The sequence below is a fragment of the Hemitrygon akajei genome, unplaced genomic scaffold, assembly GCF_048418815.1.
Source record: "Hemitrygon akajei unplaced genomic scaffold, sHemAka1.3 Scf000035, whole genome shotgun sequence".
NCBI lineage: Eukaryota > Metazoa > Chordata > Chondrichthyes > Myliobatiformes > Dasyatidae > Hemitrygon > Hemitrygon akajei.
Window position 1 is genome coordinate 46,831 of NW_027331921.1, and position 24,917 is coordinate 71,747.

The window sequence follows — 24,917 nt, forward strand, 5'->3', positions numbered from 1 at the left end:
ATATAATTTCATTTCAATTCCATTTAAGTTTAATTGCAATTCCGTCACACAGGAAAGACCATGAATACAGCAAGGGCCAAGCTGCAAAACACAGCACCAACAGTCCCATACAGCACAATTCATACATAATATGTCTAAAATAGAAAGATAGCAAGCATATGTGGGATATCATTGAAATACGTTCAAACGCACACACACACACACACACACACACACACACACATTTATGCAGCTTGAAGCCCTGGTCACTTTGAATGCCACGGTAATCTACAATTGTTCACAACAGAGATGGTCTTCTGCCGAGCGAACACTGGGGGGCAGCACAGACACCTGCCAGGAGGCCCGCGCCTCACCGCCCCCACTTTGCTCAGCTCTTTCCTTTCCTCTCCCATGAGCAACTCCCTCAATTTACACCTGAACTCGATTGAAACTAATATCCCAGCGGTAAGGTTTGCCATCAAAAGATGGGAAGCGGTGGTAAAAACCAGAGTTGCAGGGGATGAAAACAAGAACGCCATTACAGATATTTGAGTGGCTGTTGGACAGAAGTCGTTAAGAACACAGACAAAGTAATGAAGCAAAAAGTTGAGCCTGCTGGGACTCATGTTCTGAGTTGCGTACGTTTCAATGCAGGAAGTATTATTCGGAGGGCAGATGCGCTCAGGTCAGGGGTCAACGCCTCTAAGCCTGACACGGCAGATATTAGAGAAACTTGACTGCAACAGGGGACAGTACCGTTTGATCAAAATTCCAGTTTCCGCTGTTTCAATCGTGCTAATCTGGGAATATTTCAAGAGCGAAGAGGCGGATTTACAAGTCAGTGATGACATCACGGCAGCGCCCAGTCTCGTCTCAGTGAGGTTTTATAGTCGGAACTGAAAAATAAGGAAGGTATGGACTCGTTCATGGGGCTACATTATCGACCACCGAACAGTCCTGTGGGTTCAGAGGAACAGATCTGTAGAGAGTTCGCAGACTCTTGCAAGAAACATAAGGTTGTGATAAAGTGTGATTTTCAATTTTTTAGGTATTGGGTGTGAGCGCCAGACAGTCAAAGGACGAGTTGGGTAGTTTGTAAAATGTTTTCAAGAAAGATTCCTTTATCAATACGTATAAAATCCTAACGAGTGTGTGCAACAATTTTATTTTTTAGTGCGGAATGGGAAAAGGCAGGGGATATAAGTTTGTGTCGGGGACCAATTTGCATCTGGTGATGGTAATGCCATTAGAAATTAACTCATTATGGAAATGGATAGGTATGACCTTCGGGACCGCTTCTAAATTGCAGGAAGGCCAACTTTATTGGGGTCAGGAATGATCTGGCAAGTGTAGATTCGGACAGGATGTTCCCTGGCAAAGGTGCAGTTGGTACGTTGGAGCTCAAGCGTTATTGAACCTCAGTGTCGAAGGGAAGGGACCAAACGGGTCAATAGTGGGAAGCTTTGAAGCAGTGAGCGACAACAGTGTACAAGATTGTGGTGCCGAGGAACCGACGGACAAAGTAGATTGGGATTGTGACTGGGGCTGACGTTTCCGAGTTCACTAAATCATTTCCGGTCGCCCCGTTACGGGAAGACTATGGATTTTTTTGGTGAGATATTAAAGGGATTCACTGGGGCGCTGCCACGAATAGAGAGTTTCTTTTGCCTGGAGCGGGACAGTCTGAGGGAACATCTGACAGTTGTTTGTATGATTACGAGAGACACAGATAAAGCAGACAGCAGATACTTTTAGCCCTAGGACGGAATGTCTAATCGCAGAGGGCTCGAATCAAGATGAAAGTTGGTAATTTCAAGGGATATGAGTTTGGTAACTTTCTGTTGTAACAGAGAGGGGATTCTGATTGGAGCGTGCTGCCAGCGCTGGTGGTGGAGGGAGATTCATAGAGGAGTTTAAGAGGCTCTTTAACAGGCACGTGAGTGTGCAGGGAACTGAGGGAGACGGATTTGTTGTCGGCAGAAGGGATTTGGCTAATTGGGATATCATGACTTTATGAGCCGAAGGGTCTGTTCTCTTCTCTAATCTACGTTCTCTGTTCTGTAGACAGAGCAGAGAGTGATTTGAACTCATCGTTAGAAACTGTGATATAGAGATACACCGCGATGTGACCCGGCACAGCTGGAGAAGATCACATCCATCACTCAGGACCCCCGCTACCCGGGAATTGCCCTTTGCCTACTTGTACCATCGGGGAGGAGATACCGAAGCCTGATGTCCGACACTGAACGAGTGTGGAGTGGGTTCCACGTGGGTGAACGAAAATGATTCCGGGATTGAAACGCTTATCACAGGAGGAGCGTTTGATCTGGCTCTGTACTCAATGGAATTCACAAGAATGAGGGGTGTCCTCACTGAAACCTGTGAAATGCTGAAGATCTCGATAGAGTAGCTGTGGAGAGAAGGCTTCCTAAGGTGGGGGCGGGTGCGATACTAAAACAAGCGAACTCGGCCTCAGAATGGAGGGATGTCAATTTACACGGAGATTGGGAGAGATTTATTTTGCCAGAGAGGGGTGAGTCTGTGGAATTCGTTGCCACCGGCGGCCGTGGAGGAGGGTTTACTGGGCATTTTTATGTCAGAGTTTGACTGGGACTCAGACTGAAGTGGATCAGCCAAGATCAAATGCTGGAGCAGACCCGATGAGCCAATTGGCTGAATTGTGCCACTATCCTCTGATTTGAAGTTCCTGGGAATCTGGGAGTCAGCATCTCTGAGGATCTACACTGGGTCAGCACATTCAGGCAGACGGGAAGAAGGGGTCGTACCCCGATTGAACAGCCTCAGGCATTCAGATTTCAACACTCCCATTCCTCGCTGTCACTTTCCCTCTTAGACTCAGACTGCCAGCTATTCTGTGCCAATCTTCCTTCATGGGATGTCTGTCGGTAAAGTCCCGTGCTGGGCACTCAGTGCTCTACCGTAGGAGATCAATTTATTGTGCCGCTCTTTGTCACTTTACCTTTGGATTTCACCATTGACGTCCTGCTTATTTCGTGCCTGAGTCGGAGTGCATGCTAGCCCTTACTCAGCACTTGCCTTCACCGCCATCTGTAGCTCTCCCGTCACAGAATGGATTGCAGCGGTGGAGAGCTTTCTGGCGTGTCGCATGTCCGCCTCGTGTGGAGGCTGCAACACACAGGGTCGCCGGTGGCTGCAGAGGGTTACGGACCCATGACGAGCACAAACCTTCCAGCCAATGTGGACATCTACAAGAGGTGATACACCGAGAAGATCACATCCCACACTGAGGACCCCCGCCACCCTGGAATTGCCCTGTGCTCACTTGTACCGTCGGGGAGGGGATACAGGAGCCTGATGACCGATATTCAACGAGTTAAATCATTTGCTTCCCCTCCGCCATCGAATTGCGAGCCCTCCCTCGACACGTAAACACTGGTTTAGTTCACCTTCTTGCAGTATTTATTAATTTTCCATATTGACTTTAATCTTACATCCTAGCACTTTAATGATGCTGCAAATAAACAAATTACAGGTTATTTATCAGTCTCAGATTATAAGTCAGGCGGTAATCATGGTGGACAACAAGCGAAACCGTTAGAGAGGAGATGCGACACCTGGACCATCATCAGTCATGCGCTGAGCCCAGGATTCGCCAGGACACGTTGCAATTGTAGAAGACGTTCGTGCTTGCGTTTTGGTCCCACTGCTGTGGAAAAGATGCCACTGAGCTGGAAAGAGTGCAGAGGGAGATATACAAGGTTGTTTCCAGAACTAGATAGACTGAGCTATGGAGAGAAGTAAGGAAAGATGTGACTTTATTCCTTTGGAGTGTAGAGACGACCTGGCAGGGGCGTATATATCCACTAGGGGCACAGATAGGGTGAATGTTCAGAGATGTTTTCCCCAGGGTTGGGGTAATCAATAACCAGAGGGCACAGAATGAAGATGAGAGTGGGTGTGCAGAGAGTAGGGAACGATAGGCTGGAAAGAGAAGGGAGAACGGAATGGGAGGGAGTATGATAGGGACGGCGTAGGGAAAGGGGAAACAGAGTGGGAGACGGCGATAAGCAGCGGGATAGTTGGGGATAGAGAGCTGCAAAGGAGAGCGAGGGAGAGAATGGGGACGAGGGTGGGCGAGGAGAATGAGGCAGAGAGGTTGGGAGATTGGGAGAGGATAGGGGAGTGAGAGTTAAGGAGAGTTGCGGGGGGTTGTGGAAAGACGGGTCGTCACATGATTGAAGTCGGACCCACGGGCTCTTGACAGAGATCAAGCATCATTTCAAGAAAATCCGGGAACAAAGGTGCAGACTTCTCGCAGATGAAATTGTGTCTATCATTACATTTGTAATTCCTTCCGTACGATTTACACCGAGAGCAGGTGTGTTTTCTATCTTTCACCATACACAGGAGATTAGATTCCACGGTCCTGTCAAAGAGGATTAAACAATTACACAAGACAGTAAAAATTAAAATAACGCTCGCATACAGCCACGTGTCAGACCCCCAAATATTAAATGTGCCCACATTCCCTCCTGAGGCCTGTGTCAGTCCACAAAGGATTCCCACCTTCGCATACTCTCCTGCAAACAGGTGTCCGGTCCACAAATTAATCGCACTGCCCAAATACTTCCCGACAGACAAAAATCCTACTGACACATTCACTCTCCTCAGCCCCGCGTCAGTACAGTGTACCTACAACACTGTCTTGCACCCTCCCCAGAGGCATGAATTAATGCCCAAACTACTCCCATTTCCCCATTCCCACACCCACCACAGTCTCGTGTTATTCCCCATATAGATCCCACTGACCCACTCCAACACAACAGGCCTGCGCCAGACCAAAACTCACCGGTCTTCACATTTTCCGATCCAATATGTCCGGGAACGGTAGTGAATAGAGTTGTAAATAAAACTCTGTGAAATGAAGCATCGTCTATAAATGCTTGGAAGGAGACTCCCTCAGTGAATGTACCAGGGTGCGTGAGATGGGACGGAGTGCGAAGAGATTGAGGCAGTGTCTGACCCCGGGTGTGTGCAATGGGACAGTGTGGAGGGAGATTCACTCTGTGTCTGACCCCGGGAGTGTGTGATGGGACGGTGCGGAGGGAGATTCACTCTGTGTCTGACCACCGGAGTGTGTGATGGGACGGTGTGGAGGGAGATTCACTCTGTGTCTGACCCCGGGAGTGTGTGATGGGAGAGTGCGGAGGGAGATTCACTCTGTGTCTGACCACGGGAGTGTGTGATGAGACGGTGTGGAGGGAGATTCACTCTGTATCTGACCCCGGGAGTGTGCGATGGGACGGTGAGGAGGGAGATTCACTCTGTTTCTGTCCCCGGGAGTGTGCGATGGGACGGTGTGGAGGGAGTTTCACTCTGTGTCAGACCCCGGATGTGGTTGATGGGATGGTGCGGAGGGATTGTGTCAGACCCCGGATGTGGTTGATGGGATGGTGCGGAGGGAGATTCAATCTGTGTCTGACCCCGGGTGTGTGTGATGGGACGGTGCGAAGGGAGAATCACTCTGTGTCTGACCGCGGGAGTGTGTGATGGGACGTTGTGGAGTGAGATTCACTCTGTGTCTGACCCCGGTTGTGTGTGATTGGACGGTGTGGAGGGAGATTCACTCTGTGTCTGATACCGGGAGTCTGGGATGGGACGGTGTGGAGGGAGATTCAGTTTGTGTCTGACCCCGGGAGTGTGTGATGGGACGGTGTGGAGGGGGATTCACTCTGTGTCTGACACTGGGTCCGTGTGATAGAATAGAGCAGTGTCTCTAACCCCCTGGGTGGAGGACGGTCGTGTGGTGACGGTCATACCTCTTCTTCATCTGAATTTATTTCAAGGAGGAGTGAATCAAAGCGTGAGCAATGTTGCTTTGCTCCATCGTAAGTTCCGTAGATGGTGGATATGAAATAACAGCGGTCTTTATGTCTGATCCAGTTCTGGGAACACGTTTGCTCTGGAAATCAGAAACAAAGAAAATTTAATCGGAACGTCAAATAACCCGAGCAGAATGAATAAAACACCCTCCACACCGTCCCATCACACATCCCGGGATCAGACACACAGTGATCCTTCCTTCTTACCCTCCATACACACTTTCGGGTTCAGACAAAGATTGAATATCTCTTCACACCGTCCCATCACGCACACTTGGCGTCAGACACAGAGTGAATCTCCCTCCACACCGTCCCTTCACACACCCCTGGGGACAGACACAGAGTGAATCTCCCTCATACCGTCCCATCACACTCTCCCGGGGACAGACAGAGTGACTCTCCTTACACATTATCCTATCACACACTCACGCGTTCAAACACAGAGTGAAGCTCCAACCACTCTTTCCCGTCATACACCCCCAGAGCCCTACACAGAGTGAAGCTCCTTCCTCACCCTCCATTCACACATTCCCGGGGTCAGGCACCGAGCGAATCTTCCTCGATATCGTCCCATCACACACTCCCGGGGTCAGACACAGAGTGGAGCTCACTGCACACCGTCTCTTCAGATTATAGCTTTCTATCTCTCTTTAATATGATGAGTAGTAGGAGAAGGTGGTTTGGAGGTTGCTGTGTTAACTCACGTTTTCTGCTGGTCAGCAGTTGACAGATTTGAGCCTTCTCTTTGATCAGAGATCGGTACCGATTTTCGAGGTCACTGTTCTTTTGACGGAGATCAGTTTGTGTTTGATTCAGATCGGAGAGATGGATGTTCAGGACGGAGTTTTCATTTTCGAGGATGGAGAGTTTGTTTTCGAGTTTGGAGAGGTTGTTGTTGAGGACGGAGATATTCTTGAGACAGGTGCTCCGGGAAAGAGCCAGGCGGGAATTTTCGGTTATGCTGGATTTAAGAGTTGAGTTCAGCTCATTTACCTGATGTCCACATTGCCGCTGGGTCCGGTTCATCTCCTGATATTGTTCCCAGAATTCCAGGTGGTTTTGGTCACAGGTGATCAGAGAGTGACGAATCTGTGATACTGAAAGTGATATTGTGTCATGTATCGCTGTCACAGCGAGTGGCGTGTAGCTGTCACGCTGAGTGTTGTATCGGTGTCACAGTGAGTGGCGTGTAGTTGTCAAGGTGAGTGACATGTCAGTGTTACGTTGAGTAGCGTGTTGGTGTCACGACCAGTGTATCGTCGACATCACATTTGCCTTCTTGATAGCCTGCTGCACAATTCCCTTTCCCTCTCAATTCAGTTTTATCAGCAAATTTAGATATACTACACTCGATCCCCTCTTGCAGGGTATATCGTGAAATGTTGTAGGCCCAGCACCGGCTCCTGCGGCACACAACTCACCACTGATTGCCAACAAGAGTAACACCCAGGTATCACAATTCTTGCTTACCTTCAATTAACTCATTTTCTATCTATGCTAATACATCATCCCCAACTCCGTATCTTATGGATAACTCTATTATGCAGCACTCTTTCTGAATATCCAGTAAGTAATGTCCATCTCTTCCCCTCTGTTCAAAGGTGTTTGTCAAACAGGATCTGCCTGTCCTGAATCCACCCTGCTTCTGCTTCATGGATTCATTTCTTTCCAGATGCCTCGTTATTTCTTCTTTAATGACAGCCTCAAGCATTTTCCCAACTACATGTGATAAACTAACTGGCCTAGATTTAAATGCTTGTCGCCTAAATCCTTTTTTGAACACTGGCGTGACATTCGGCGTCTTTCAGTTCGCTGGAACCGGCCCAAGGCCCAGAGCATTTTGCTAAATTATCACCAAAGGTTCAACTTTAACTTCTGCCATTTCCTTCAGCACCCTGGGATGCATTCCATCCGGACCATGGACTTGTCTATTTTCGGGCCTACATGTTTGCTCAGCTATTGTATTGAGGCTCTCAACTCCCATCGTATCCATAACATCTCTCTTTGGAATGTTAGGTGCGTACTCCACCGTGAAGACGACACAAAATATTCATTCAAAGCCTCTGGCATTTCCTCATTTCCCAATATCAATTCCCCCCTTTTCTTCCGCCAGGGGACCTACATTCACTTTGGCCATTCCTTTCTGCTTTAGATAATTACTAAAAAAAAATAATTTTGAGCTAGTTTGTTTTCATGATCTAGCTTCCATGTTTTTGTTACTCATTAGTGTTTTTTTTTGCTGCTTTATAAAGTTTGCCCAGTCTTCCAGTTTCCCACAACTCTTGGCGAATTAATATGCACGAGCTTTTAGTCTGATGCCTTATTTTATTTCCTTCATTATGCAAGGCTGGTTCTCCCCACCCCTCATCCATTGTCTCTGCAGTTTATAGTTTTGTTCAACATCGTAAAAAAAATTATTTGCAAGTCCACCACTGTTCCTCAACCGTCCCACCATATTGTCTTGTTTCCCAGTCTACACTACCCAAATCCTCACTCATCCCATTGTGGTGTCACAGTGCGGGCTGTGTCGGTGTCACGGGTAGGGGATCGTCGGGGTCACGGTGAGGCGTGTGCCCTGGCGTCCCAGTGAAGTGCGCGTCCGTGTCACGATGAGGATCGTGACGGTGTTACAGTGAGGGGGATGTCAGTGTCACATTGAACCGAGTGTCGGTGTCACGGGTAGGGGATCGTCCGTGTCACGATGAGGATCGTGTCGGTGTTACAGTGAGGGGGATGTCAGTGTCACATTGAACCGAGTGTCGGTGTCACGGGTAGGGGGTCGTCTGGGTCTCGGTGAGGCGTGCCCTGGCGTCCCGGTGAAGTGCGCGTCCGTGTCACGGTGAGGATCGTGTCGGTGTTACAGTGAAGGGGCAGTCAGTGTCACATTTAACCGAGTGTCAGTGTCACGGTGAATGGAATGTCGTTGTCACGTTATGGGGTGTGTCGGTTTCACGGTAAGGGCGGCATATGCTTCAGTGTGAGGTGTGTCAGTGTCACGTGTTGCCTCGTGTCTCTGCTACGGTTTTGTGAGTATCGATGTTTCAGTGAAGGGGCTGCCGGTTTCACGGTGCTGGAAGACCCGGTGTCAAGGTGAGGTGAAATTCGGCGTCACGGTGAGGTGCGACTCGGTGTCACGCTGTTGGCGTAATTGTGTCATGGTGGGACTTGTGTCCCTGTCAACGTGAGGGTAGTGTCAGTTTCACCGTGAGGGGCGAGTCGGTGGCTCGATAAGGTACTTGTTGGTGTCACGGTGAACAGTATGTCAGTGTCACATTGAGGGCCGTGTCTGTGTCACTATGGTGTTTAACGCTCACGTTTCTTTCCACTCTGTTTGTTTCCGTCTGACTCCACCAGGAGCCCGATCGACTCACCATGGATCGACAGCCCGGCCACTATCGCGACGAGGACAGATGTAACTAGGCAGAGTAGGCAGATCTTCCGGTACGGTCTATTTCCGATGTTCTCTTTCGGCTCCTGTTTATGCGGACCTGTAGAAAGACCATTCAGAGTGTGTGTGAATCCAGCCGTGACCCCACTGGGTCTCCCTTCCACCTACCATCCGTGCTCTCTCCTTCCACCACGATCAAACCCTCCCTCTCTCAATCGGCATTTCTGAAATGCCATCGAATCCCGGCAGAGTCCTGTTAAACCTCTCCGGAGGCTCCCCAACGCCCTGACATCCTTCCGATAATAGGGTGACCAGAACTGTATACAATACGTCTGATTCAGCCTAACCAGTGATTTTTATAAAGTTGCAATATAATTTCCTGATATTTGTACTCAATGCCCCGACTAATGAAGGCAAGAATGCCAAAGGACTTCTTACCCATCCCATCAAACTGTGCATCCACGTTCAGGGAGCTGTGAACATGGACCCCAAGATCCTCTGCCCATCTAAAGTAAGGACATGTTCGGCACATCATTGTGGGCTGAAGGGCTCGTATTGTGCTGTAAGTTCTCTATATTTCTATGTTTCAACACAGTTTAGGGTCTTGGCTTTGACAGCGTGTCATTTCTTTCATTTGACCTATGTTTATCCGGGTTAAACTCGCTCTGGCCGGTCTCCAGACGATATCTGTAACTGATCTACGTCCCACTGAATTCTTTGCCGGTCTTCTCCGCTCTCCACAGCGCCACCTGTCGCCATATCAAACCTACAAACCCAACTGTCTGCAATTTCATCCGGATCATTTATATACATTTAAGAGCAGAGGTAATGTTACAGCTATATAGGGCCCTGGTCAGACGCTACTTGGAATACTGTGCTCAGTTCTAGTCGCTTCACGATAGGAAAGACGGGGAATCCACAGGATGGGTGAAGAGGAGATTTACAAGGATGTTGCCTGGATTGAGGAGCATGCCTTATGAGAATAGGTTGAATGAACACGGCCTTTTCTCTTTGGAGCGAAGGAGGATGAGAGGTGACCTGATAGAGGTGTACAAGATGATGAGAGGAATTGATCATGCGGATAGTCAGAGGCTTATCCCCATGGCTGTAAGGGCTAGCACGAGAGGGCATGGTTTTAAGGTGCTTGGAAGTAAGTATAGAGGGTAGATTTTTTTTTCCATAGAGAGTGTTGAGTGCGGAATTTTTCTTCGGCAGTTTAACGAGGGCACGACTGCGCAAGCGCGTGTAAGTCGTGCCGTGAGGCAGCGGGAGTATTTAAAGAGAACAGTTAGACGGAGCGGGCGAAGGAGTAGACGGAGACAGAGTAGGAAGGCTTTGTCTCGTGAAGCTTCGCCGCGCAGAGGATGAGGACGAGCTTCACTCCAAGTGAGTTAAGGCCGGCTAAGTTCCTTTAAAAGGAGAAAGTTTCAAAAGTTGAGGCAAAGTATTGGGTAGGTCATGACAGCTGATATCAGCCCCGTGGATTGTTCATCCCGCAGCATGTGGGAAATCAGGGATACTCCCAGAGTCCCTGACGACTATGTGTGCAGGAAGTGTGTCCAATTGCAGCTTCTGGCAGACCGCATTGAGCGTCTGGAGCTGCGGTTGGATTCATACTGGAGCATCCGCGATGCTGAGAAAGTCGTGAATAGCACGTTCAGTGAGTTGGCCACACCGCAGGTAAAGGCTACACAGGCAGAAAGGGAATGTGTTGCCACTAGATTGATTGGCAGTAGGCAGGTAGTGCAGGAGTCCCCTGACGTCATCTGCCTCCTAAACAGATATACTGTTTTGGATACTGTTGGGGAAATGTCTCCTCAGGGGAAGGCAGCAGCAGCCGAGTTCATTGCACCATGGGTGGCTCTGCGGCACAGGAGGGAAGGAAAAGGAGTGGGAAAGATATAGTGATAGGGGATTCGATTGTAAGGGGAATAGATAGGCGTTTCTGCGGCAGCAAACGAGACTCCAGGATGGTATGTTGCCTCCCTGGTGCAAGGGTCAAGGATGTCTCTGAGCGGCTGTAAGACATTCTGGAGTGGGAGGGTGAACGGCCAGTGGTCGTGGTGCACATATGTACCAACGGTATAGGTAAAACACGGGATGAGGTCCTACAAGGTGAATTTAGGGAGTTAGGAGATAAACTAAAAAGTAGGACCGCAAAGGTAATAATCTCCGGATTACTACCAGTGCAACGTGCTAGTCAGAATAGAAATGGAGGATATTTCTGAAGAACACGCGGCTTGAAAAATGGATCAGGGGGGATGGATTCAAATTTCTGGGGCATTGGAACCAGTTTCGGGGGAGGTAGGACCGGTATAAATAGGACGGTCTGCACCTGGGCTGGACTGGAACCAATGTCCTAGGGGGAGCGTTTGCTACTGCTGTTCAGGAGGATTTAAACAAATGTGGCAGGGGGATGGAAACAAGTGCAGATAGACACAGGGGTGTAAAATGAGGGTAGAAGCAAAAAGTAGTAAGGTGAAAAGTAAAAGTGGCAGGCAGGCAAATCCAGGGCAAAAATCAAAAAGGGCAACTTTTCAAGATAATTGTATAAGGGCTAAGAGTGTTGTAAAAACAAGGCTGAAGGCTTTGTGTGTCAATGCGAGGAGCATTCGTAATGAGGTGGATGAATTGAATGTGCAGATAGTTATTAATGAATATGATATCGTTGGGATCACAGAGACATGGCTCCAGGGTGACCAAGGATGGGAGCTCAACTTCCAGGGATATTCAATATTCAGGAGGGTTAGAGAGGAAAGAAAAGGAGGTGGGGTAGCGTTGCTGGTGAGAGAGGAGATTATCGCAATTGAATAGGACATTAGCCTGGAGGATGTGGAATCGATATGGCTAGAGCTGCATAATACTAAGAGACAGAAAACGCTGGTGGGAGTTGTGTATAGGCCACCTAACAGTAGTAGTGAGGCTGGGGATGGCGTTAAACAGGATTTAGAAATGCGTGCAATAAACGAACAGTAGTTTTAATGGGTGACTTGAATCTATATACAAATTGGGTGAACCAAATTGGTAAGGGTGCTGAGGAAAAGGATTTCCTTGAATGTATGCAGGATGGTTTTCTGAACCAACATGTCGTGGAACCAACTAGAGAGCAGGCCATTCTAGATTGGGTATTAAGCAATGAGGAACGGTTAGTTAGCAGTATTGTCGTGCGGGGCCCCTTGGGTAAGAGTGACCATAATATGGTGGAATTCTTCATTGAGATGGAGATTGACATAGTTAATTCAGAAACAAAGTTACTGAACTTAATGAAGGGTAACTTTGAAGGTATGAGACTTGAATTAGCTAAGATAGACTGGCAAATGATACGTAAAGGGTTGACGGTCGATATGCAATGGCAAGCATTTAAAGATCGCATGTATGAACTACAACAATTGTTCATCGCAGTTTGGCAAAATAAATAAACCAGGGAAGGTAGTGCACCCGTGGCTGACAAGGAAATTAGGGATAGTATCAAGTCCGAGGAAGAAACAGACAAATTAGCCAGAAAAAGCGGCACGCCTGAGGACTGGGAGAAATTCAGCGACCAGCAGAGGAGGACAAAGGGCTTAATTAGGAATGGGGAAAAAAAAGATTATGAGAGCAAACTGGCAGGGAAAATCAGAACTGACTGTTAAAGCTTTCATATAAATGTGATAAGAAAAAGATTGGTCAAGACAAATGTAGGACCCTTACAGTCAGAAACAGGTGAATTGATCATGGGGAACAAGGACATGGAAGACCAATTGAATAACTACTTTGGTTTTGTCTTCACTAAGGAGAACATAAATAATTTTCCGGAAATAGTAGGGGACCGAGGGTCTAGTGTGATGGAGGAACTGAGGGAAATACATGTTAGTAGGGAAGTGGTGTTAGTTAAATTGATGGGTTTAAAGGCAGCTAAATCCCCAGGGCCAGATGGTCTGCATCCCAGAGTGCTTACGGAAGAAGCCCAGGAAATAGTGGATGCATTTGTGAAAATTTTTCAAAACTCCTTCGATTCTGGATTAGTTCCTGCGGATTGGAGGGTGGCTAATGTAATCTCACTTTTCAAAAACGGAGGGAGAGAAAAACTGGGGAATTATAGACCGGTTAGTCTGACATCGGTGGTGGGGAAAATGCTATAGACCGTTATCAAAGATGTGATAACACCACATTTAGAAAGCGGCGAAATCATCGGACAAAGACAGCATGGATTTGTGAAAGTAAAATCATGTCTGACGAATCTTATAGAATTTTTTTGAAGATGTAACTCGTAGCGTGGATTCGGGAGAGCTAGTGGATGTGGTATATTTAGATTTTCAAAAGGCTTTTGACAAGATCCCACACGGGAGATTAGTGTGCAAACTTTAAGCACACAGTATTGGGGGTATGGTATTGATGTGGATAGAGAATTAGTTGGCAGACAGGAAGCAAAAGGTGGGAGTAAATGGGACATTTTCAGAATGGCAGGCAGTGACTAGTGGGGTACTGCAAGGCTCAGTACTAGGACCCCTGTTGTTTACAATATATATCAATAATTTAGACGAGGCAATTAAATGCAGCATTTCCACGTTTGAGAATGACACGAAGTTGGGCGCGGTGTTAGCTGTGAAGAGGATGCTAAGAGGATGCAGGGTGACTTGGATAGGTCAGGTGAGTGGGCAAATTCATGGCAGATGCAATTTAATGTGGATAAATGTGAGGTTATCCACTTTGGTTGCAAGAACAGAAAAACAGATTATTATCTGAATGGTTTCCGATTAGGAAAAGGGGAGGTGCAACGAGACCTGGGTATCATTGTACACCAGTCATTAATGTTGGGCACGCAGGTACAGCAGGCGGTGAAAAAGGCAAATGGTATGTTGGCATTCATAGCAAAAGGATATGAGTACAGGAGCAGGGAGGTTCTACTGCAGCTGTACAAGGCCTTGGTGAGACCGCACCTAGAGTACTATGTGCAGTTTTGGTCCCCTAATCCAAGGAAAGACATTCTTGCCATAGACGGAGTACAAAGCAGGTTCACCAGATTGATTACTGGGATGGCAGGACTTTCATATGAAGAAAAACTGGATTAACTAGGTTTATCTTCACCGGAATTTAGAAGATTGAGGGGGGATCTTATTGAAACGTATAAAATTCTAAAGGGATTGGATAGTCTAGATGCAGGAAGATTGTTTCTGATGTTGGGGGAGTCCAGAACGAGTGGTCACAGTTTAAGAATAAAGAGGAAGCCCTTTAGAACCGAGATGAGGAAAAACCTCTTCACACAGAGAGTGCAAAATCTGGAATTCTCCGCCACAGGAAACAGTTGAGGCTGGTTCATTGGCTATATTTAAGAGGAAGTTAGATATGGCCCTTGTGAATAAAGGGATCGGGGGTATGGAGAGAAAGCAGGTACAGGGTTCTGAGTTGGATGATCAGTCATGATCGTACTGAATGGCGGTGCAGGCTCTAAGGGTCGAATGGCCTACTCCTGCGCCTATGTTCCTATGTTTCTATGAATTGGCTGCCAACAGCGGTGGTGGAGGCGGAAGCGATAGGGCATTTTAAGAGACTCCTGGATTGCTACATGGAACTTAGAAAAATAGAGGGCTATGGGTACAGCCTAGCTAGCTCTTAGGTAGGGGCAAGTTCGGCACAGCTTTCTGGACCGAAGAGCCTGTGTTTGGATGTATCTTTTCTATGTTTCTATGTTTCTAACCCAGCCATCTACAATTTCATAGAGATCATTTGTATACATCACTGACAGGGATTTCACTGGGGAGCCGAGTGACAACCTTTTGTTACCCAGATGGTTGTCAGTTAATGGAACGAGCTGACAGAGGAAGTGGTTGATGCAGATGCATTAGAAACTTGGACACTTGGCACGTGACCCATTCATAATGACGTAATCACTGTGAACTCTGACCTGTTTGTGCAGTGATTGACAGCCTGCTGTGTCCGCAGGAAATGGAAGGATCTTCGGCCTTAGCGATGCGGGTTTCTTCTTTCCGAAAATTCAGCTCTGAGTAGGTGGAGTTCAGACCTTCTAGGAGAGAGAGAGCGAGTCGGACAGGCAGATAAGGAACAGTGAGAGGGGTAATGGGGGAGGGAGTCGGGCGAAAGAGAAGAGAGAGTGGGATAAGTGAAGGTGTGAAAGGGGATGAGACAACGAGAGGGTGTGAGGGAGAGGGGGAAGACAGGTGACACACAGGAAGGAAGAAAAGTAGAGCGATGGACAGAGAAGGGGAGACAGCGATAAGGGCGATTGGCGGGAAGATGCGAGAGAAATAATGGAGAGGGAGAAAGGGGTGAAAGAGGCGGAGAGAGAGAGGAGCAGAGAGTCTGGAACAGTGAGACGATAGGGAGAGGTTTGAGAGAAGGCGAAAAAGGGTGTAGAGAAAAGTGGAGGAGAAAAAGGGGAGGAGAAAAGTGGGAGAGGGATGGGGAAGACAGAAGAAGATAATTTGAGAGGGAGAGAGAAGAGCGAGGGGAGAGACCGTCGGGGGTAGGAAGAGAGGCGTGGATGGACAGGAGCAGAAGGCGCGAGGGTTGATAAGCGGAAAAATTCGGGGCCGAAAGAAGTGCGAATTTGGGAGGAGCGGACAGGGAAGGAAGAGAGAGAGCAGAGAGAGCGGGAAAGAGTGCCGTGGGAGACAGAGATTGTGTGAGAGACGGGAGAGACAGAGGGCAATGAGAGATGGCTAAGAGAAGGGGACAGTGGGAGACAATAGGGAAAACTAGGAGAGAGAGGAGGAGAGAGAGGAGGGAAAGAGAGGGTGGAGGAGGTAAGAGAGGGGAGCGAAAGGGAAAGAGGGAAAAGAGAGTTGGATTTGAAAAGGGAGAGAGTGGTTAAGGCTTTCTACCGCGCTCTCAAATTTCACCAACAACCCACCCCCAATCGCCTCTCCCACGCCATCCCTACGGCTGATGCTCAAACAGGGAATCACTAGGGTGAACTGTAAATTTTTCCTGAGATCCCTCAACAGGATTAGGCATATCAGCTAAACACAGTCAGGGCAACAAAGATGAAACTGACCTCCATCTATCCGGACCCGGGGCGCCGAGAGCGTCTTGACATTAAGTTCCGCGTACGATACATCAGGTTCAGCTGGGGATAGAGCAGCGAAGGTCAGAACAGAGTGAGACTCGATCCACACAGTCCCATCGCACAATTCCGGGGTCAGACACAGAGTGAATCTCCCTCCACACCGTTCTATCACACACTCCCGGGGTCAGGCACAGAGTGAAACTCCCTCCATACCCACCCACACACACTCTCGGGGGCAGAAATAGAGTGAGGCTTGCTCTAGACCGTCCCATCACACACTCCCGGGGTCAGACAAAGAGTGAATCTCCCTCCACACCGTCCCATCACACAGTCCCGGGGTCGGGCACAGAGTGAAGCTCCCTCCACACCCTCCCATCACACACTCCCGGGGTCAGACACAGAGTGAATCTCCCTCCACACCGTCACATCACTCACTGCTGGGGTCAGACAGACAGCGAATATCCTCCCTGAGTCTTTCTGCCTCACTCACCTCCGGAAGGAGACGGTGAATCCGTTTTTGTGAACTTCACATTCATGTAAGTCTCGCTGTCGTCCATCCTGTCGAGGGTTCTCTGCATCTCTGAGCTCAAAAGGGGAAGCAGCCGTTGTCAGAGGAAGCCCGTGTTGACAAGCGTGTCCGAGCAACACCAACAAACACCAGATGAACAGCTGGTAAAGAGAGGAACCGAGAACAGGCGGAGGATTCCGAGGAGGAGAGAGGATGGGGGCTTAAGAGAAAGTGATTAGAGTGGCGGGTAGAGTAGTGAAAGTGGGGAGAAACATGGGGTGGGATAAGGAGAGTGAGGGGAAATTGGGTGGTTAGTGGAGAGAAAGAAGCGGGTGACAGGGAGAGAGTTGGGAGTGTGGGGAAAGATGGAACTGAGAGCGATAGAGACTGGGAAAGGAGGGAGGAAGAAAGGGGAGAAATTGAAAGGGGGAGATTGGGAGGAAGAGGGAGAAGAGAGACGGCGAGCGAAAAGGCGTGATGAGAGGGAGTGAGGGAATGAGAGGTAGCGGAGGGGAGGATAGGGAGGACAGGGAGATCAATATAGATAGGAAATGAGTGCAGGAAAGGGAGGGATGAGGGATATTGAATTTAGACGATGGAGGGAGAGTGGGATCGGAGGGGGAGAGAGGGAATGGAAAAGAAGGACAGAAAAAGAGAAGGATGGCAGGAATGAGGAAGGAGGGAATGTCGGAGGAATTTTTGTCACTCATACAGAGCCTCTATTGCCCTGGAGATTTGCACCACGCAGTCGGTTCGCAATTTCTCACCGCACCTGACCATCCCCAGGGCTTCAGACCCTCTGTTCGCGAGAAACAACTATCCCAGGCCAAAGCCCCAGCACACCCATGGAGGTGAAAGAGCCTCCACCCTCGGATAGAGGTTAACATAGTCCAGTGGCGCGTCCATTACCTTAACCTACTCTCTCACCCATCTGCCCCACACCATCACCCCCACCCCACCCGTCGCAGTGACCTAGAGATGTCTCGACCCACCCACCCATTGCACCCAGACCAGTGAGTTCCCTACATTTTCGGTCCCGGCCCTTCCACCTTTCCGGAGATGGTGGATAGGGTGAGATCAGAAAAACATTTGACCCTGGACAGCCGGTCATGTCTCTACTCCGCCCTCCTCTCTCCAAATCTCCCACTAACCGCCATCCCCGCTCCTTCGATGATTTCGTCTCTCCTCCCACAGCACCCTCCCTCACTTCCCGCTCTCCACCCCACGGGAACACATCCTCCCGGGGTGAGACTCAGAGTGAAGCTCCCTCACCATCGTCCCATCACACACGCCCAGGGTCAGACTCAGAGTGAAGCTCCCTCCACACCGTCCCATCACACACTCCCGCGGTGAGACACAGAGTGAAGCTCCTTCACCACAGTCCCATCACACACTCACGGGGTCAGACAAAGTGTTAGTCTCCCTCCACACCGTCCCATCACACCCTCCCGGGGTGAGACTCAGAGTGAAGCTCCCTCAACACCGTCCCATCACACACTCCCAGGGTCAGACACAGAGTGAAGATCCCTCCTCACCGTCCCATCACACACTCCCGGGGTCAGACACAGAGTGAAGCTCTCTCACCACCGTCCCATCGCACCCTCCCGGGGTGAGACTCAGAGTGAAGATCCCTCACCACCGTCCCATCACACACTCCCGGGGTCAGACACAGAGTGAAGATCTCTCACCACCGTCCCATCACATCCTCCCGGGGTGAGACTCAGAGGGAAGCTCCATCAACACCGCCCCATCACACACTCCCGGGGTCAGAAACAATAGACAACATGTGCAGGATTTGGCCACTCAGCCCTTCGAGCCTGCACCGCCATTCAATGTGATCCACAATTAGTACCCCGTTCCTGCCTTCTCCCCATATCCCATGACTCCACTATCTTTAAGAGGTTTATCTGTCTCTTTCTTGAAAGCATCTAGAGAATTGGCATCCACTGCCTTCTGAGTCAGAGTTTAGATCCACAACTCTCTGGATGAAAAAGTTTTTTTTCCCCCCTGAAATCCGTTCGAAATGGGCCACCCCTAATTCCTAAACGGTGACCTCTGGTTTCAGACTCCGACAACATCGGGAACTCGTTTCCTGCCTCTAGCGTGTCCAATCCCTTGATAATCATATGTTTGTATCAGATCCGCTCTCATCCTTCTAAATACCAGTGTATACAGGCTCAGTCACTCCAATCTTTCAACATAAACAGAGTGAAGCTCCTTCCGAACCGCCGAATCACACACTCCTGGTGTCCGAAACAGAAAAAAAGCTTCCTCCCCACCATCGCATCACGTACTCGCGGGGTCAGACACAGAATGAATCTCCCTTCACACCTTCCCGTTGTTTCAAGCTGTTTGTCAATGAAAAGTACAGATTTGTCGAGGGGTGGGGTCATAATTTTCTTAACTACCCTACCCCACAGATCTTCCTATCACAAGTAGATAGGGTATTTAAGGAAGTTTATGGGGTGTTAGCTTTCATAATCCGAGTGGTGGAGTTTAAGAGTCGCGAGGTATTGATGCAGCTCTATAAAACACTGGTTAGGCCACACGTGGAGTACTGTCTCCAGTTCTGGTCGCCTCACTATAGGAAGGATGTGGAAGCATTGGAAAGGGTACAGAGGAGATTTACCACGATGCTGCCTTGTTTAGAGAGTATGGATTATGATCAGAGATTAAGGGAGCTAGGGCTTTACTCTTTGGAGAGAAGGAAGATGAGAGGAGACATGATAAGGTATACAAGATAATAAGAGGAATGGATAGGGTGGACTTCCAGCACCTCATCCCCAGGGCACCACTGCTCAGTACAAGAGGACATGGCTTTAAGGTGAGAGGAGGGAAGTTCAAGGGGAATATTACCGGAAGGTTTTTTAATAAGAGAGTAGTTGGTGCGTGGAATGCACTGTCTGGGGCAGTAGTGGAGGGAGATACATTAATGAAATTCAAGAGACAACTAGCCTGGTATAAGGAGGAATTTATGTTGGCTGGTTATATGGGAGGCGAGGCTTAAAGTTCTGCACAACATTGTGGGCCGAAGGGCCTGTACTGTTCTGTACTGCTGTATGTTCTATGTTCTGTAGTTTAAAGGTGCTTGGATGGTGGTACAAGGGGTTGTCGGAGAATTGTTTTTCACACAGAGAGTGTGGGTTGCCACAGAGCGAGAATACACTGCCAGTGGTGGAGTTCGAGCCGGATCCAATGGGGTCTTTTAATAGTCTCTTAGATAGGAACTTTGTTCTATGATATTGTTAATGGAACTGACCCCTACGCCTACTTCCGTTTCATCTGCAAACTCTGCCACAAAGCCATCTGTTCCACTCAGCATTGAAAATCAATGTGAGAAGTAGCGGTCTCAGCACAGCCCCCCTGAGTAACACCACTCGTCACTGGCAGCCAATCAGAGAAGCCCATTTTATTCCCACTCGTCACTGGCAGCCAACCGGAGAAGGCCCATTTTATTACCACTCGTCACTGGCAGCCAACCGGAGAAGGCCCATTTTATTCCCACTCGTCACTGGCAGCCAACCGGAGAAGGCCCATTTTATTCCCACTCGCTGCCTCCTGCCGGTCAGACATTCCTCAATCCATGCCTGTGTCTTTCCAGTAACACCATGGGATTATGTCTTGTTAAGCAACCTCATTCATGGCACTTTTCCAAATGCGTTCTGGAAATCCAGTAAATGACATCCACTGCCTGTCCTTAGTCCACCCTGCTGGTTACTTCCTCAAAGAACTCTAAAAGGTTTGTCGGCATAATTTCCCCGGACAGAAGCCAGCTGACTTTGACTAATTTTAGCATTAGTCACCAAGTGCCTCGCAACCACAAATTTATTAATAGACTCCAACACTCTCCCAACTACTGAGGTTAAGCTAACTGGAAACATAGAAACCTTACAGCACAATACAGGCCCTTCAGCCCACAAAGTTATTCTGAACATGTACCTACCTCAGAAATTACTAGGCTTACCCATAGACCTCTATTTTACTAAGCTCCGTGTACCTATCTAAAAGCCTCGTAAACCACCCTACCCTATCTGCCTCCACCACCGTTGTCTGCAGCCCATTCCACGCACTTACCACTCTCTGAGTAAAGGAAATTTCCCCTGACATCACCTCTGTACTTATTCCCCAGCATCTTAAACCTGTGTCCTCTTAGGGCAACCATTTCAGCCCTGGGAAACAGCCTCTGACGATCCACACGATCAATGCTTCTCATTATTTTGTACACCTCAATCAGGTCACCTCTCATTCTACTTCGCTTCAAGGAGAAAAGACCGAGTTCACTCAACCTATTCTCACAAGGAATGCTCCCCAATGCAGGCAAAATCCAAATCTCCTCTGCACCATTTCTGTGGCTTCCAGATTCTTCCTGTAGTGAGGCGACCACAACTGAGCAGAGTACCACAAGCGGGTTCTGACCAGGGTCCTATATTGCTGCAACATTACCTCTCGTCTCCTAAATTCAATTCCACGATTGGTGAAGGCCAGTACACCATAACACTTCTCAACCACAAAGTCGACATGCGGGTCAGCTTTAAGTGTCCGATGGTCTCGGACTCGAAGATCCCTCTGATCCTCCACACTGCCAAGAGTCTTAACAATAATACCACATTCTGACATCATATTTGACCTACCAAAGTGAGCCACTTCACACTGATCTGGGTTAAACTCCATCTGCCACTCTAATCCAATTTTTTCATCCTGTTAATGTCCCGCTGTAATCTCTGACAGCCCACCACACTATCCACAACACCTCCAACCTCAGTGACATGAGCAAATTTGCTAATCCATCTCTCCACATACTCATCCAGGTCATTTATAAAAAATTACGAAGATTAAGGGTCCCAGAACAGATCCCTGAGCACTCCATTGGAGACCGAACTCCATGCAGGATATGACCCTTCTACAACCACTGTTTGTCTTCTGTGGGCAAGCCAGTTCTGGATTCACAGAGCAATGTCCACTTGGATGCTATGATTCCTCACTTTCTCAGCAAGCCTTGCATGGGGTACCTTATCAAATTCCTTGCTGATATCTACATAGACTGCATCTACTACTCTTCCATCATCAATGTGTTTAGTCACATCCTCAAAAAACTCAATCAGGCACGTAAGGCACGACCTAACCTTGACAAGGCCATGATAACTACTCCTAATCATATTATACCTCTCAAAATGTTCATAAATCCCGCCGCTCAGGATCTTCTCCATCAACTTACCAACCAGTGAGGTAAGACTCAGTGGTCTATAATTTCCTGGGCTATCTCTACTCCCTTTCTTGAATGAAGGAACAACATCCGCAACACTCCAATCCTCCGGAAATACTCTCGTCCCTATTTATGATGCGAAGATCATCGGCAGAGGCTCAGCAATCTCCTCCCTCGCCTCCCAGCGTAGCCTGGGTTACATTTCGTCCGGTCCTGGCGTCTAATCCAACTTGATGTTTTCCAAAAGCTCCAGAATATTCTCTCTATTAATATCTCCATGCTTAAGCTTTTCAGTCTGCTGCAAACCATCACTTCAATAACTAAGTCCCTCTTTCCACAGTGAATACTGAAGTGAAGTGTTCATGAAGTACCTCTGCTATTTCCTCCGGGTCCATTACTCTTTCCCACTGTCACGCTTGATAGGTCCTATTCTTTCACGTCTTATCCTCTTGTTCTTCACAAAGCTGTAAAATGAGTTGCTGGTTTCCTTAATTCTGCCCGCTGAGGCCTTCTCATAGCCCGTTCTGCTCTCCTAATTTCCTTCTAAGCTCCTTCATAGTAGCCTTATAATCATCTAGATCTCTAAAATTACCCAGCTCTCTGAACCTTTTGTAAACTTTTCTTCATGACTGGATTTATTACTATCTTTTTACACCACGCTTCTTCTATCCAACCATAACCTCCCTGTCTCAGTGGAACGTGCCTATACAGAACTCTACACAATTATCCCCTGAATATTTGCCACATTTCTTACGGACGTTTTCCTGAGAACATCAGGTTCCAACTTAAGCCTCCAGTGTCCTGTCTGATAGCATCATATTTCATCTAAATCCAATTAAACGGTTTTCTAAATTGTCTGTTCCTATCTCTCTCCAATGCTGTTGTAAAGGAGATAGAATGATGATCACTATCTTCAAAATGTTCTCCCACTGAGAGATCTGACACCTGACCAGGTACATTATCCAAAACCAAATCAAGTACAGCCTCTCCTGTTGTAGGCCTATCTGTCAAGAAACCTTCCTGAAGACCCCTAACAAACTCTACCCCATCTAAACAACTTGCTCTAGGGAGATTCCAATTGATATTTTGGAAATTAAAAACTCCCATCACGACACTCCGTTATTATTACAACTTTCCAGGATCTGATTCCGTATCTGCATCATCGATATTCCTGTTACTATTAGGCGGCCTATAAAAAACACCAAGTAAAGTGATCGACCCCTTCCTGTTCCTAACCTCCACTCACAGAGACTCCATAGAGAATCCCTCCATGGCGTCCACCATTCCTTCAGCGGTGACGCTATCAATGATCGACAGTGCCACGCCCCCACCACATTTGCCTCCCTCTCTGCCCTTTCTGAAGCATCTAAAACCTGGCACTTGAAGTAACCATTCCTGTCCCGAAGCCATCCATGTCTCTGTAATGGTCACCGCTTCATATCTCCAAGTAGTGATCCATGCTTGAAGCTCATCCGCTTTGTTCAAAACACCCCTTGCGTTAACATAGACACATCTCAAGCCTTCGGTTTAAGCGCAACACTACTCTATCATCTGCCTAACCTCCCTCTCGCACTGTCTACAAGCTTTCCCTATTTGTGAGCTAAACTGCTCGTCCCCAATCCTTCAGTTCGTTTCCCAGCCCCGAAACACTCTAGTTTAGTGAGGAGACGGTGTGGAGGGAGATTCACTCTGTGTCTGACCCCGGGAATGTGTGATGGGACGGTGTGGAGGGAAATTCACATTGCGCCTATTCCCGTGATTATGTGATGACACGGTGTGTTGAACGATTCATTCTGTGCCTGACTCCCGGAGAGTTTGATGGGATCGTGTGTAGGGAGGCTGGTTCTGTCTCATTGTGTGTTTGGACAGTGTAAGGTTGCTTCTCTCTGTGTCTGACCGCAGGAATGTGTGATGGGACGCTGAGAGGGTAGATTCGCTCACTCTCTGAACATGGGAGTGTGCTATGGGACGGTGTGGAGGGAGCATCACTCAATGTCTGACCCCGGGAGTTTGTGATGGGACGCTGTGGAGGAAGCTTCTCTCTGTGACTGAAACTGGGAGTCCGTGATGGAACTATGTAGAAGGAGCTTCACTGTCTGTCTGACCCTGGTTGTGTGTGATGCGACGGGGTAGAGGGAGAGTGTCTCTGCGTCTGGCCACGTGTTATGCATTGGGACGGTGCTAAGAGAGCTTTTCACTGTGTCTGGAACAGGTCGTGTGTAAAGGGATGGTGTGTAGGGAACTTCACTCTGTGTCTGAATCCGCAAGAGTGCGATGGGACTGTATGGAGTGTGAATCTCTCTGTGTCGAGTGTGAATCTCTCTGTGTCTAACCCAAGGAGTGTGTGTCGGGACGGTCTGAAGGGAGGTTCATTTTGTGTCTGATCCCGAGAATATGTGATGGGAGAGTGTGGAGTGTGGAGTGTTCATTCTTCGTCTGACCTCGGGAATATTTATTAGAACGGTTTGGAGGGAGCCTCGTTCACTCCCTGACCCTGGGAGTGTGTGATAGGAGGGTGTGTGAGTGAGTTTCACTCTGTGTCTGACCCCGTGTGTTTGTGATGGACCGCTTTGGAGACACCGTCTCTCTGTGTCTGACCCCGGGAGTGTGTGGGTGTGATAGTGTGGAGGGAACTACACTTTATCTCCGACCCCTGGAGAGTCTGATTTTCCGATGCGAAGGAAGCTTAACACTATTTCTGAACCCGGAGTGTGTGAAGGAACGTTGCAGGGAGAAACTCACTCTGTGTCTGACCCCGGGAGTGGGTGGTGGGAGAGTGTGGAGCGAACTTCACTCTATGTCTGCTTTCGGCAGTTTGTGATGGGAAAGTATGGAGGGAGCTTCCCACTGTGACTGAAACCCGGAACTCTAGAGGGCGCTTTACTCTGGGTCTGTCCGCGGAATGTTTGATTAGACGGTGTGTCGGGAGTTTCACTCTGAGTCTGAAACGTGATTATGTGATGTGACGA

General features: G+C 48.4%; 1 protein-coding gene across 3 annotated transcripts in view; it reads right to left on the reverse strand.

The window, feature by feature from the left end:
- Positions 1-3,464: 3,464 nt before the first annotated feature.
- LOC140720073 (uncharacterized) overlaps positions 3,465-24,917 on the reverse strand; it is a 42,408-nt gene continuing 20,955 nt past the window's right edge. Inside the window, exons 4-11 of one of the 3 annotated variants that reach the window (XM_073034973.1) lie at positions 16,728-16,906; positions 16,226-16,297; positions 15,116-15,232; positions 9,158-9,331; positions 6,548-6,940; positions 5,781-5,923; positions 4,811-4,875; positions 3,465-4,387 (exon numbers count right to left, since the gene is read on the reverse strand). In XM_073034973.1, the coding sequence (XP_072891074.1) occupies positions 4,189-4,387; positions 4,811-4,875; positions 5,781-5,923; positions 6,548-6,940; positions 9,158-9,331; positions 15,116-15,232; positions 16,226-16,297; positions 16,728-16,815 (1,251 nt within the window). In that variant the 5' untranslated portion in view covers positions 16,816-16,906 and the 3' untranslated portion in view covers positions 3,465-4,188. Of the gene's footprint in view, positions 4,388-4,810; positions 4,876-5,780; positions 5,924-6,547; positions 6,941-9,157; positions 9,332-15,115; positions 15,236-16,225; positions 16,298-16,727; positions 16,907-24,917 lie in introns of all 3 variants that reach the window. The other 2 variants (XM_073034974.1, XM_073034972.1) reach the window with 2 other exon arrangements.